The 13,487-nt window shown below is 28.0% G+C and overlaps 2 protein-coding genes across 8 annotated transcripts in view; one reads left to right on the top strand and one right to left on the bottom strand.

Annotated features, from left to right (window-relative positions):
* Positions 1 to 902, top strand: part of Gprk1 (G protein-coupled receptor kinase 1) — a 30,334-nt gene extending 29,432 nt beyond the window's left edge. For all 7 annotated transcript variants that reach the window (XM_074250004.1, XM_074250003.1, XM_074250007.1 and 4 more), the window contains one exon: positions 292 to 902. In XM_074250004.1, the coding sequence (XP_074106105.1) occupies positions 292 to 426 (135 nt within the window). In that variant the 3' untranslated portion in view covers positions 427 to 902. The remainder of the gene's footprint in view (positions 1 to 291) is intronic.
* Positions 827 to 5,396, bottom strand: LOC141531912 (uncharacterized). Its single transcript, XM_074250009.1, has 3 exons — positions 5,231 to 5,396; positions 3,020 to 3,750; positions 827 to 2,024 (listed from the first exon to the last, which is right to left on the bottom strand). The coding sequence occupies exons 1-3, from the start codon at positions 5,331 to 5,333 to the stop codon at positions 1,974 to 1,976; spliced, it is 885 nt and encodes a 294-aa protein (XP_074106110.1). The 5' UTR covers positions 5,334 to 5,396; the 3' UTR covers positions 827 to 1,973.
* Positions 5,397 to 13,487: the final 8,091 nt, after the last annotated feature.

Genomic DNA, 13,487 nt, shown 5'->3' with positions numbered 1-13,487 from the left:
CATATAGTGGTTTCTTTAAACAGAAATGACTAGTCACTGTCAATAGAATATATGACTAAAAAGTATGTTATTTTTGTGATAAATTGATCATAACTGAGGAGGAAATAAATTAGTATTCTTCAATAATATATTTGAAAAATAATCCATAGAAATGTAAATTTAAAAAATTTTTTTTTATAAACCACAAAAGTTATTCATAGTTCTAAAAATAAAATTTTAAAGGCGATAAAATTTTTTTATCCATTTTTACATTTAATATAATTATTAATAATATTTTTAATTTAATTACAGGATGAAATTAGTTTGAAAGAATGGGCATTATCGTTAAGATCAGCGCACAAATCTTCAATGGAGATGTTGGGCAACATGGCTCGAAAAGCTGGCAAAATCTATGGAGCGGAGCGTGATCCAACAAACGGCAACTAGCGCCCTTTATTAAATATTAATTTAAACAACAATAATAATAATTATTAACTGATGAATAAAAATAGGTAACAGCGAAATGTAAACAAGGAATAATATGACTCATTGTCCCACTGCCCCGCAGCAGCAGCAAATTTTTTTATACCTTCAGAATTAAGAAAGGAAAAATAATAAAAAAAATATATATATACTAAAATAACGAGAGATTAGAATCAAGGCACAATTTATCATTTTTATTTATATACTTCAATCAAGACACATGAGTATTTCGATTATTTCCCTTTGCAGCGAATAAAATAATTAAAATAACAATAATAAAAAACAAATGTCCCAAATTGTAACGGCGATTAGCGTCGTGCTGTATAGACTCTAGAGTGTAGTAGAGCTGCATTGCATTGTGGAGTAAAAATAAAGTAATTTGCGGTACACAAAAAAAAAAAAAAAAAAAAAAGAGAAAAAATATAAAAAATAAAATAAAAGTCATTGACATGATTCGTGTGTACCAAACAGCAATTTAATACAATATACTACAATAAAGTGCAATGAACATGATTGTATGTGTGTACTTAGGTCATTACTTCATGATGCATTGTATAAAACTGTGTTATATGTATAGGTATATGTATAAATTAATATATATGTATACATATGCACACAATTCGTATGTTAGTAGTTATGTGTGCAGTGTGGCGTGTAGCAATTAGTTAAGTGAACCACGTTATAAAATTGATCAACAAAATTAAGAGGAAATAACGAATTAAAAAATACGAGATGCTAAAAAATAAAAAAATAATCATTTCGGCAGTAAAAATCAATTAAAATTAAATAATTAAATAAAACGCCCACATTAGAGTCATTAATAAATATTTAAAAGTAATAATAGCTAAATAAATAACAATTCGATGCATTAAAAAATTTATGTGAATTATATAAATAATAATTGAGTATGAAAGTGAATAAAAGTGAGCGAGTGACATGACACATTAAATAACACACAAATAATAAATAATAATTAATTTTATTTGTTTTTACTTAATTTATTAAAACAAAAAACAATCTTAATAATAATTATAATAATATTAATAATTAAGAATAATAAATCAAGTTTTTTCTATTTCTAATTATATAAAACAATAAAATAAACAATAATAAATGTTATATTGGGATACTTTGTATTTATTACGTATCCATGAAGAAAAAACATAATTATAACATAATTAATATTAGTAAAATTCATTTGTATATTGACAGAAAAGTAAAACATGTAACAAAAAATTAACGTTATTCATGTTACGTCTATTTTATGTACATACTATATTTTTTATGATACTGAAATTAACAGGCATCTAACAAATTTTAAAATTTTTATAATAATTAAATTATCATAGAAAAACTTAAATAAAATAATTCCACATGAAATTAAAATAATTATGAATTTAAATTTGTAAAAATATATTATTTAATATAATTGACTTGTTATGAAGATCATAGAAACTAACAGATGTCTACTGGTTTCAGTATAATTATTTTTTAATTTAAATAATAATATTTTACAGTTTTGGTCCGCTGCACGTCTTGGGTGTATCCGAACAATTAGTTGGCTGCATGAAAAAAAAAGTATATTATTATTATTATTATCTATATATATAGGAGACTATCTATAGATATAGTCACTCATCACGATATCTCTGGAATTATAAGACCTAGAGACTTGAAATTTGGTAGGAATTATACTTTTGCCCTGTAGAGGTCAGCTAAGAACGGATTTTAAGAAATTCCACCCACGAGGGGGGTTGCGGGAGCATTAACAATGAGAAATTCCTGTTTTTAAACTATAGCACCTATTAACTCCAAATTTGATAGGAATCTTCTATAAGAGATGTAGAAATAATCTATAAACGAATTTTACGATATCTCACCTCTTAGAGGGTTGCGGGGGTGGGTATTAACAACCAAAATTTTTAATTTTCAAGCTATAATTCCTACAGACTCCAAATTTTGTAGGAATTTTCTGTAAGTGATGAAAAAATAATTTATCAACGAATTTTACAATATTCTACCCTAAAGAGGATTGCGGGGGCGTTAATAATGAAAAATTCCCGTTTTTAAACTAAAGCTCCTATCGACTCCAAATTTGGTAGGAATCTTCTGTAAGAGATGTAGAAAAATTCTATGGGCAAATTTTACGATAGCTCATCCCACAGGGGTTTGCGAAGGTGGGTGTTAACATTAAAAATTTTTAATTTCCAAGCTATAGCTCCTATAGACTCCAAATTCTCATTTCAAATTTTTTTCTTCGTGTCAATTATTATTCATTTTTGAAAAAAAGCCACGCAAACATTATAATGATTGCACATTGAAAGTTACAATGAATATTAGCTGGAATAATTACATGGATAAAAGGTATATGCTAATTCGATGAAGTTTGGAATTTGTGAAAGTCAAAACAATACTCTAATTAAATTTCAAGTTTAGATCTAAAAATACAATTCTATAAAATGCCCAGCGAAGTAGGCGGATAATAGCTAATTATTATTATTATTATTATCACCAAAATGAAATTAAATAAAAATATGTATCAAATTATTCAACTTACAGGTGCACAATCGCTTTCTTCAATGCAGTAATGAACTTCACAGAAGATATGATTTTGGTTCCAATCTAATAACTTGAAAGCCTTGAAATGAAGCTGAACGGAATTGGTATCTGTGTCCCATTGCCATCCGTTGACGTATGAATCGACCGGGCAACCTGATTCATCAATGATCTTGTATTTTTTAGAATCGTCTTTCTGGTCCGGTGCGAGGTAACAATTTTTAATGGAGCCAAAGTAAGATTTAGGTGAAATACGAAGCTTGCCAATTAGTGGAGTTCCCGGTGTAACAGGGTCAGTTTCAGTTACAGGCTTATTATCAGAATTTAGAATTAGTAACTCATGAGTTGGATCTTCATCGGAGAAGGTTGTTGATGGAAGTTCTGTCACTGTTCTAAGATCTCCGACTTGGTACGACTTATTCGCTTTACCTTCTTTTGTAGGGTACTCACATTTTATAAGTCGAGTTTGGGCTGATTCACGAATTTCTCCTGGGGGTCGCAGCACCATCAAAGTAAATTCAGCCGTTTTGTTTTTAATTTCTACCCCACAAGTACCGTATGTTACGGAAAATTTCCCACTGTTTTCACCTTTTTCGTACATTTTTTCACACTTAGAGTCATTCAGATGGTCCTTGACGATAAGTTGTGTTTTTAATGCTCCCTTTTGTTCAAACTTTACGGTTAGACCTTTCGAATTGCATACTACCTCAGGAATATCAAATCTCTTCATGTCTGTAATTAAATAATTAAATATTTCTTTTTTTAATAAAACTTTGGCTTAATGATTTCTTGATATTTCTAATCACACTATGCACATTTTGGATATTTTTTAAATAAATTTCATAAATAATAGTGCTACGGAAGGATCAATTACAAACAATTTAATGGATAAATGTGACGGAACAAATTTATAGAATCAAAAAACTATTCAAAACTCCTCCAAAAAATTAATTTTTATTCTAGACAAAAATTAGAAGAAAAATCAAAAAATTTTAATATTTAAAAAAAAAATAAAGCAACTACAGACAAAAATGATGTACATTAAATTCTTTGATAAATAAACGAGGACTTTTTATTTTTTGCTAAGAAAATTTTTTTTTAAATTCATATTCGTATCCAAAAGTTAGAAAAAATTTTTGGATGCCGATATTTTTGAAAAAATCTAAAAAATGTGCATGTGTATCTTATAAAAATAAGAAAGTACTTTTTTTTTAATTAAAAAAAAATTTTTTTTTTTAATTCACATCCGTATCCAAAAATTAAAAAAAATTTTTGGATGCGGATATCTCTAAAAGTGTAATTTTTTAGAAATATGTTTTTAGTTGTAACTTAATTAATAAAAAAAATCAAAAATTTTCAGACGTCTGCTAACTTCAGTGTCATTTTGAAACAATGTACATATAAATAATTAAAAACAAATGAAAATATCAAGTTTTTGAAAAATTTGGATGATTCAGAATTTTTAGAGAGCTTTCCAAAAATTATTTTTGGTCATAATAAATTTTTGAAATTTAAAAAATTTTGTACGTATAGATATTTTCGCGCTAAACAATCTCAGATGCATCCATTAGCCGTAACTCTGTGCTTACTCAAGATATCCTTAACTAAAAATTATTTTTATAATTTTTATAAAATACACAAACATACATACATACAGACATACGGACATCATCGCGAAACATTCAGGGAAGCTTTTTAGGACTTTAAAACGTCGAGGTCTGATGAAAACTCGATTTTCGAAAAACGGGGTAAAACCAATAACTTCCCGATTTTTAAAAATTTTCAATTTTTTCAGCGGGAATTTAAAAATCAAACCTAATTTGAGATAAAGATATACCCGTTGCAAAATTTTTCTTAGTCTTTTAAATATATAAATTAATTTTTGTTATACAATTACGTTCACATGTATAAAACAAAATAAATAAATAAATTTTGTTTCTCGCGAAATTCGAATTTATCTAGAACTACCTTGAAAACTTATCATAATAAATTAACTATTGCTGAAAAGCATATAAAACATCTAAAAGACACTAATTCAGGTCAAGACCTTTCTAATGATACTAAATTTAATATAAAAAGCTCATTCTATCAAATAAATATTCCAGAGACAACATTTCCCTTATTCTCTTAATTATAAATAAGAACATTGTTGTCTTAATCTAATTATCTAATTCTAAGTAACAACAGAAGAAATAGTTTGTAAAAATTATACCACAATCTGAAGAACCGTCTTTTTCTTCAGGACCTCCTGCGGGAATCGCTGAGACTGATGCAAGAAGATGGATGATTATTAATAATACAATTTTATTCTTCATTGCTGATTAATATTTATTATTCAAAATTTTACTAACTGGTCTTTATTAATTTAAGACTTAAAGAAGAAATGAAATACAAAACTAAAGTAACTGTCCTTTATATACTTGGAAGAAAACCCAGAAATAAAAATGTTTATTAATAAAATTACTGCATTATTGAATTTGTTTGCTTCCGAGTTACTTTAGTTTGTTGATAGTTAACGAGATTTTATTATAATCGCGCATTCTTCTCACGCTATCTTAGAAGATTAAATAACAACAAGCATTGATTAAAGATTAATCACGTTGTAAATTGTCTGATCATAAATACGGAAAAGCGAGTTTGTAAAAGTAGATAATAATTTTAGATTTTAAAATCGTTTAATCTAGATTTATTTTGTTTGTGTGTTTTAATCATCTTTTTTTAAAACATAATGTTTAGCATAAGATACGGAGCTTAAAACTTCCAGCTATCGCTTGTGAATAAAAAAAATGATTATTTTGTTTATTTTTATCAAAAACAAAAACTTATTTTTTATAAATTGCAATTTTTATTTATTCTAAAAAGTGTTAGTCAATAAAAAATTGATTAGTAAAATAATAAATTTATTTCTGCTGACTTGAGGGGTTACATGGGTTTCACGGTTTCAAAAAATCGATTTTTTTTTTAAATGGTTTATTAAATTCTACTCAACAGTATTAAATCGATCCGAATAATAATTTCGGTGATATAGTTTCCTCGAGAATTACTCAACCGATCTTGATGAAATTTTGGACAGGTACTCGAGATATAATTTACAAGCTCTTGAACGGAAGATTTTTCTGTTATAATTACAACTATTGAAAAAAAAAAATTCCGCGAAATTTTAAGCAAATTGACAATTTTTTAGTAAAGACCTCTGCCAAAAATCCAATTTCCATTTTTTTTTTTCTTCCGTTCAAAACCTAGTTTGGAGTCTTAACTAGAGCACATATTTTTTTTTTTACTTCAAATAATCCTGATAGAAGTTCTACTGATCACGCGGACACATCTTTTTTCCGAGAACTAACCGGAAATGACGTCAATTAGCAGAGTTTTTAATATTTTTTTTTCAAAACTTCAGTCATCCCTCATTAAACCTGTATCTTCAAGATAGTAAAAAGTTTAAATTAAATATTTCATTTTTTCTATTTAAAAAAATGGTTAAAAATAGACCATTTTTTTACTAAGAGCCTAAGTATGTCAATTTATGCAATTCTACATTATTTCAGCTTTAATTATATTGTTAAAATAAAATCTTTTCTTCAGAAAGAATTGAGGTTTGTTTAGACGCTGCATTTTTTTACATTTTCTTCATTGAAACTTGAAACTAATTTTATTACAAGTACAAATATTAAAAAAAAAATAACAACTTAAATTTAACAAGCGATAATTATCGTTATCTGATGTAACTTTAACTTTCGTTATTAATTGACTCACGGAAGCGTGACACGGTAGGAAAAACAAAATCGTCAGCATAAATATCCAAGTTATGTGTGGAAATTAGTTTTGTAACTTACATACACTTTACAGATCCTAAAATAAATCGTTAAAATTTTCATAAAAAGTCATTACATGCTACTCAAAATATTTTTCAGGATTTTGTTGTGTATTTATAGATCTTGACTCCCGCATAGACAACGATATTTTGAATTTATCTTATCCTATTTTATGTATGTAGACAAACGTTCAATTAATACTGAGCCTCCAGGGATTTTAAATAACAGAAATTTTATCTACGCTGGTAATCAATTTTTTTGAAAGTCGATAAAATAACAATTCTGTAAGGATAATTAACATTTTTTAAAGTACTGATAAAATTCCTTAAAAATTTTGTTTTTTTAACATTATTTTAATTGAATTAAAAAAATATTGATCCGTTTCAAAATACCAAAAATAACATTTTTTTTTTTTTTTTCTAGAAAATTTCTTTAATTTTTTCTTAAAAATGTTAAAATTTTTCATTCTTCAAATATCTTAAGAATTTTCGGATCAAGATTAATTATTTCGGAAAAATCAAAAAGAATCTAACATCTAAAAGTATCCCATGGGTATATTGATCAGCTGCTCTCATCTTATGCTCAATCATGAATCATTGTTAAACCGAACAAACTGTTCTTTCCTTAGGTATAAACCAAAATTTTCATTGGTCAATCGCGCTGTGGATCCTCAACGCAACAATACGTGTCATGACGGATTCCGTTGAAAATTTTCCCCTCCTACAATGCAGTGGCGGGGAAGAGACTCCAGTTGTTAGATTTACAAAATACTTCACATTTCGTGGCAGTCTATTTCGGTGTTTCATACGAATAACACACCTGGCTTTTAAATCATAACATACCAAGTCAGTTAAAATTAAAATCAATTTAATTTGTGATTTAGAAAAATTATCAAAAAAATTTATAAAAACTGCATTTTAAAATTATTAAAATTGCAGTTTTTTAAATCAAACATAAAATAATTGAAAAAAAAAAAAAAAAAAAAAAAAAAAACATCCTCGTTTAAGTTTGTGAAAGTGAATCAAATTTAAAAAAATGTGCGCGTTGGTGTGTTTGCCAAAACCAATCGCTGTGAGTTACAGTGAAATCTCACGCCATCTGGAACTAGCGGTTCAAAATGGCGAAATTGGTAAAATGGAGCAGCTGATCAATTCAATTGCGGATGAGTTTCCAGTTCCCGCAATTTTCAACGGATACTCATTGCTCTGCAAGGCAATTGAAGTTTTCCAGCAAGAAACCGCCGAACTTCTCCTCAACTACATAGTGAGCAAAGAGAGTAAAGCTCCTTTCTACACCGCTCTTCACTACGCAGTTCTGGACAATAATCTCGACATCACAAGGCTGATTGCTCAACGAGGAGCAAACCTCAATGCAAAAGCGAGTATCATCGGTGATAAAATAAAGGCCGAAGCTTACACGGACCGATACGCGAGTATTTTTTACCTTTTGTCTGAAAAATGCTCGCTAGCTGCGGACGAAATAATTCTCGCGCAACGCACACCTTTACACTTAGCGTTCAAAAACGAAAACTATGAAATGGTTGAGTTGTTGGTTCGCCATGGCGCTAAAGCGACGGCTGCGGATTTAGCAGAAAATTTCCCGATGGATATCGCTATCAAAAAGGACAGTATTCCGGCTATGAAGCTATTGTTAAATCCAGAAAATAGTCAATTTATTCTGGATAAATTTGAAAAGCCCGAATATTCTCACGGGTATTTTCAATACATTAGCCAAGAAATTAAAGCAGATATTCTGATGCAGGCAATTTCAGATAAAAATTCGGAGCTGGCAATAAAATTGATCGACAGTGGCGTGGACGTCGATGCAGAATACAGGAGAACGGCGTTTACTCTTCTCATGGAGGCAATTCTTAGCCAAAATTTAACTGTGGTTAAATATTTGCTTCGTAAAGGCGTTGACGTCAATTCAATGACCAGAGATGGCTCAACGGCAGTGCATTATTTGTTTGCGAAGTCATTTTACGATGAAAACGGAGAAGACATCACCCTCCAAGTCGCTGAGCTATTTCTGAATCACAACGTGGATTTCAATCTTCAGGATAGCAAGGGAATGACTCCTCTGCATTTAGTGCCTTATGACGTCGAAAAAATTCAATTTCTGCTGGACAACAACGCCGACATCAATATCGCAACAGATAGCGGCTTTACATCTTTTGAAGAAACTCTTTTCGAAATCGAAGATGCCTCGGATGTCAATAGATCGTGGATGTATGATGACGAGTATCGTATTCAGCTCAGGAGTGTCGCCGAAGTTTTCACAAAGCACATTGTGAAAATGGCTTCCAGAAATCAGCCAGTTTCTTCGGGTAATCTGAAAGGGTTAGAAGGACACAACTCGTTAATTGACTTCAGAGATAGATGTTTCAACGAAGCTGCCCAGATGAAGTCAGTCAAACCGGGTCAATTCTTCACTCTTTTTCACTTTTGGATATGGGACGATCTTGATCTATTAGCTCAACATGTGTGCACCAGGGAGTTTATTGATCTTGTGAGCAACTCGAAAAAGTTTGATCAAAGGTTTCCGATTTTTTCTGCTGATCTCAGGACAAAATTGAACAAGTGCTTGAGTAGGAAGTTTCTTTTAAATTTGAGAAGCAATTTAATTGCTAAATTGTGAAACAATTTAAAAGTAACTTTCTTTTTTAACATTCTAATATAAAATTATCTGTATATTTATTCGTAAATATGGAATAGTTAATTATAGTTTTAATATTTTGTCAACTTTAAATAAATGTATAAAATAATAAATGTGTATAAATTATCTGTAAATAAATTTTTTAATGTTTAATAAATAAAAAAAATGATAAATAATACCATAATCGTTTCCAAAATATTTTTTTTTTTTAAATATATCCTAAATAATTTTAAGTTTTATTCAATAATTTTGTTTTCTTTTCCAAGCTGCACTCTTGATTTTCCTGCCAGATATCCGGAATATTGAAAGCTACACCCAGGTAGGTATTTTTCAAACCCCTCAGGTAACTTTTAAGTTACCTGACTAGATAATAGTCTGACTGGTGTTCAACTTCTGCTGTTTTTATTCTCATCATGATAATGTGAGGTAAGTCTCTAATCTTCGTCAGGTAGGTATGGCATACCCTAATAAATTAAAAAAAAAATTTTCTTGTTTTAAAATTCTAAAATAAATTTTATTGAATTTTTAAATAATTTTTTTTTTTATTTAACATTAGTCACTCAAAAATCAAATTTTTAAACCAATTTTTTTTATTTTTAATTTTAATAAATAAAAATAATTTGAAAAATTGACCCTCACAAATTCGTGCATCATCAGCATCACTGAAAAAGCCGACAAATAATTTCCTAACGGTAGGCAGATGGGAACTTATTCACCAGTTTTAATTCTTTCTTACTCAACGGACCATAAAAACTTAACAAAGGTACAACTTTTAACACCCACATAAGATGTTTACCGAGTCAACTATTTAAAATTTAATAATTTTAAGTTTTTTATTTTTCACCACTGAGTTTAACTCTTTACTTTTTTATTTTTATATTCAAATTTACACTTTTTGTATATTTGTAGAAACTACATTCCAAATTTAAGAAAAACGATTTTTTCTTATTATCTAAAATTTTGAAATTTTATATTTTCATTATTTATACGTGTACTTGTTTATGATTTTTTTTTTGTATACTTTTTCCATTTAGCTATACTGCCTTGGCATTGAATTGACGTAAGTAAATAAATAAATAATTAAATAAATCAATAATTACATAAATGAATAAATAATTTCCATAAAAGGTATAAATTTATAAAATGAACAAAAAACATTATTTGTTATGATACATCATATTTTATTAACATATTTATTTATAAATATATACATTATACATATAAATACCTAAAATTAGCTGCATTAATTTTCTTCGCAATGATATACCAAATTAAAAGATAATTTTTACTTATATATATAACCCTTGGTAGTTTTAATTATCTCTATTGATTGATTTGCTTTTAAGTTTGACCTAAGACAGATGATTCCTAATTGCTCTAGTATTTTTATTTCAAACTCATAGAAAATTATTTTTTACCTTTAAGTTAGGTTTTTATTAAAGCGTGATTCTATTTTTTTGTAAATATTAATGTAAATATCAAATTTTACAATGTAATTTCTATAAAATCTGTAATACTTAAAATCTGAAACTGTAATTTTTCTATTCTTATTTTTTCCGTGCACTTTACCTTATCACTGAAAAAAAAAAAATCAAACCTAATTTAAGATAAAGATATACCTGTTGCAAAATCTTCCTTAGTCTCTCAATTATATCAATTAATTTGTAATTGAATAAATAAATTTTGTTTCTCGCGAAATTCGAATTTATCTAGAACTACCTCGAAAATATATACTAAATAAATTAACTATTGCTGAAAAGCATATAAAGCATCTAAAGGACACTAATTCAGGTCAAGACCTTTCTAATAATACTAAATTTAATATAAAAAGCTCATTCTATCAAATAAATATTCCAGAGACAACATTTCCCTTATTCTCTTAATTATAAATAAGAACATTGTTGTCTTAATCTAATTATCTAATTCTAAGTAACAACAGAAGAAATAGTTTGTAAAAATCATACCACAATCTCAAGAACCTTATTTTTCTTTAACACCTCCTGCGGGAATCGCTGAGACTGATTCAAGAAGATGGATGATAGTTAATAATAAAATATTATTTTTCATTGCTGATTAGTAATTTTTTTTCGTTTTACAGATAAGATATTCATAGTTTTTATTTTTTATTATAAGTAAATTTATTGAAAAAGAAAAAATGAATAACAGACAGATTAAGAATAAATAAATTTATTGCTCGGAAATTTTATTTACAGTTTTTAAAATTCTTCACAAATTGAACACTCTAATATACATCTAGATATACATAAAAATAATATTTAATAGATTTATATATAATTATGTACAAGTTCCTTATTAAAATAAATATTAACGTAGAGTCAAGGCCATTAAAAATTCATAACTAATATCATTTAGAAGTGATACAAATTTTACAAATTATTCAAAAATAAAAAAAAATATTTAATAACGATACTAAATAATATTAATAGTAATAATATTAATGACTAGCTGTTACCCGCCCGCTTCATAGGGGGGGTATAGAATTGTATTTTTAGATCTAAATTTGAAATTTAGTTAGAATATTATTTTGACTTTCACAAATTCAAAATTTCATCAAATTAGCATATACCTTTGATCTATGTAATTATTCCAGCTAATACTCATTGTAACTTTCAATGTGTAATCATTACAATATTTGCGTGGCTTTTTTTGAAAAATGAATAATAATTGACACGAAGAAAAAAATTTGAAATGAGAATTTGGAGTCTACAAGAGCGATAGGTTTATTTTGACGCTGCATTTTTTTTACATTTTTTTCATTGAAACTTGAAACTAATTTTATTACTAGTACAAATATAAAAAAAAATAAAATAACAACTTAAATTTGCTTAGTGTGGAAATTAGTTTTGTAACTTACATACACTTTACAGATCCTAAAATAAATCGTTAAAATTTTCATAAAAAGTCATTACATGCTACTCAAAATATTTTTCAGGATTTTGTTGTGTATTTATAGATCTTGACTCCCGCATAGACAACGATATTTTGAATTTATCTTATCCTATTTTATGTATGTAGACAAACGTTCAATTAATACTGAGCCTCCAGGGATTTTAAATAACAGAAATTTTATCTACGCTAGTAATCAATTTTTTTGAAAGTCGATAAAATAACAATTCTGTAAGGATAATTAACATTTTTTAAAGTACTGATAAAATTCCTTAAAAATTTTGTTTTTTTAACATTATTTTAATTGAATTAAAAATATATTGATCCGTTTCAAAATACCAAAAATAACATTTTTTTTTTTTTCTAGAAAATTTCTTTAATTTTATCTTAAAAATGTTAAAATTTTTCATTCTTCAAATATCTTAAGATACTCATTGCTCTGCAAGGCAATTGAGTTTTCCCAGCCAGAAGCCGCCGAACTTCTTCTCAACTACATAGTGAGAAAAGAGAGTAAAGCTCCTTTCTATACCGCTCTTCACTACGCAGTTCTGGACAATAATCTCGACATCACAAGGCTGATTGCTCAACGAGGAGCGAACCTCAATGCAAAAGCGAGTATCATTAATGATAAAATAAAGACCGAAGATTACACGGACCGATACGTGAATATTTTTTACCTTTTGTCTGAAAAATGTTCGCTAGCTTCGGATGAAATAATTCTCCGACAACGCACACCTTTACACTTAGCTTTCAAGAACGAAAACTACGAAATGATTGAATTGTTGGTTTGACATGGCGCTAAAGCAATGGCTGTGGATTTGACAGAATAAATTCGACAGAATTCCCAATGGATATCGCTATCAAAAAGGACAGCATTCCGGCTATGAAGCTACTGATAAATCCAGACACCTAAATTTATTCTGGATAAATTTGAAAAGCCTGAGTATTCTCACGGGTATTTTCAATACATTAGCCAAGAAATTAAAGCAGATATTCTGATGCAACCAATTTCTGATAAAAATTCGGAGCTGGCAATAAAATTGATCGACAGTGGCGTGGACGTCGATGCAGAATACAGGAGAACGGCGTTTACTA

Source organism: Cotesia typhae, unplaced genomic scaffold (genome assembly GCF_013202065.1).
Source record: "Cotesia typhae breed Kobodo isofemale line unplaced genomic scaffold, CoteBio_Ctyphae contig_50, whole genome shotgun sequence".
Lineage (NCBI taxonomy): Eukaryota > Metazoa > Arthropoda > Insecta > Hymenoptera > Braconidae > Cotesia > Cotesia typhae.
The sequence above is the reverse complement of the archived record's forward strand: the minus strand, read 5'-3'. Positions and strand labels throughout refer to the sequence as shown.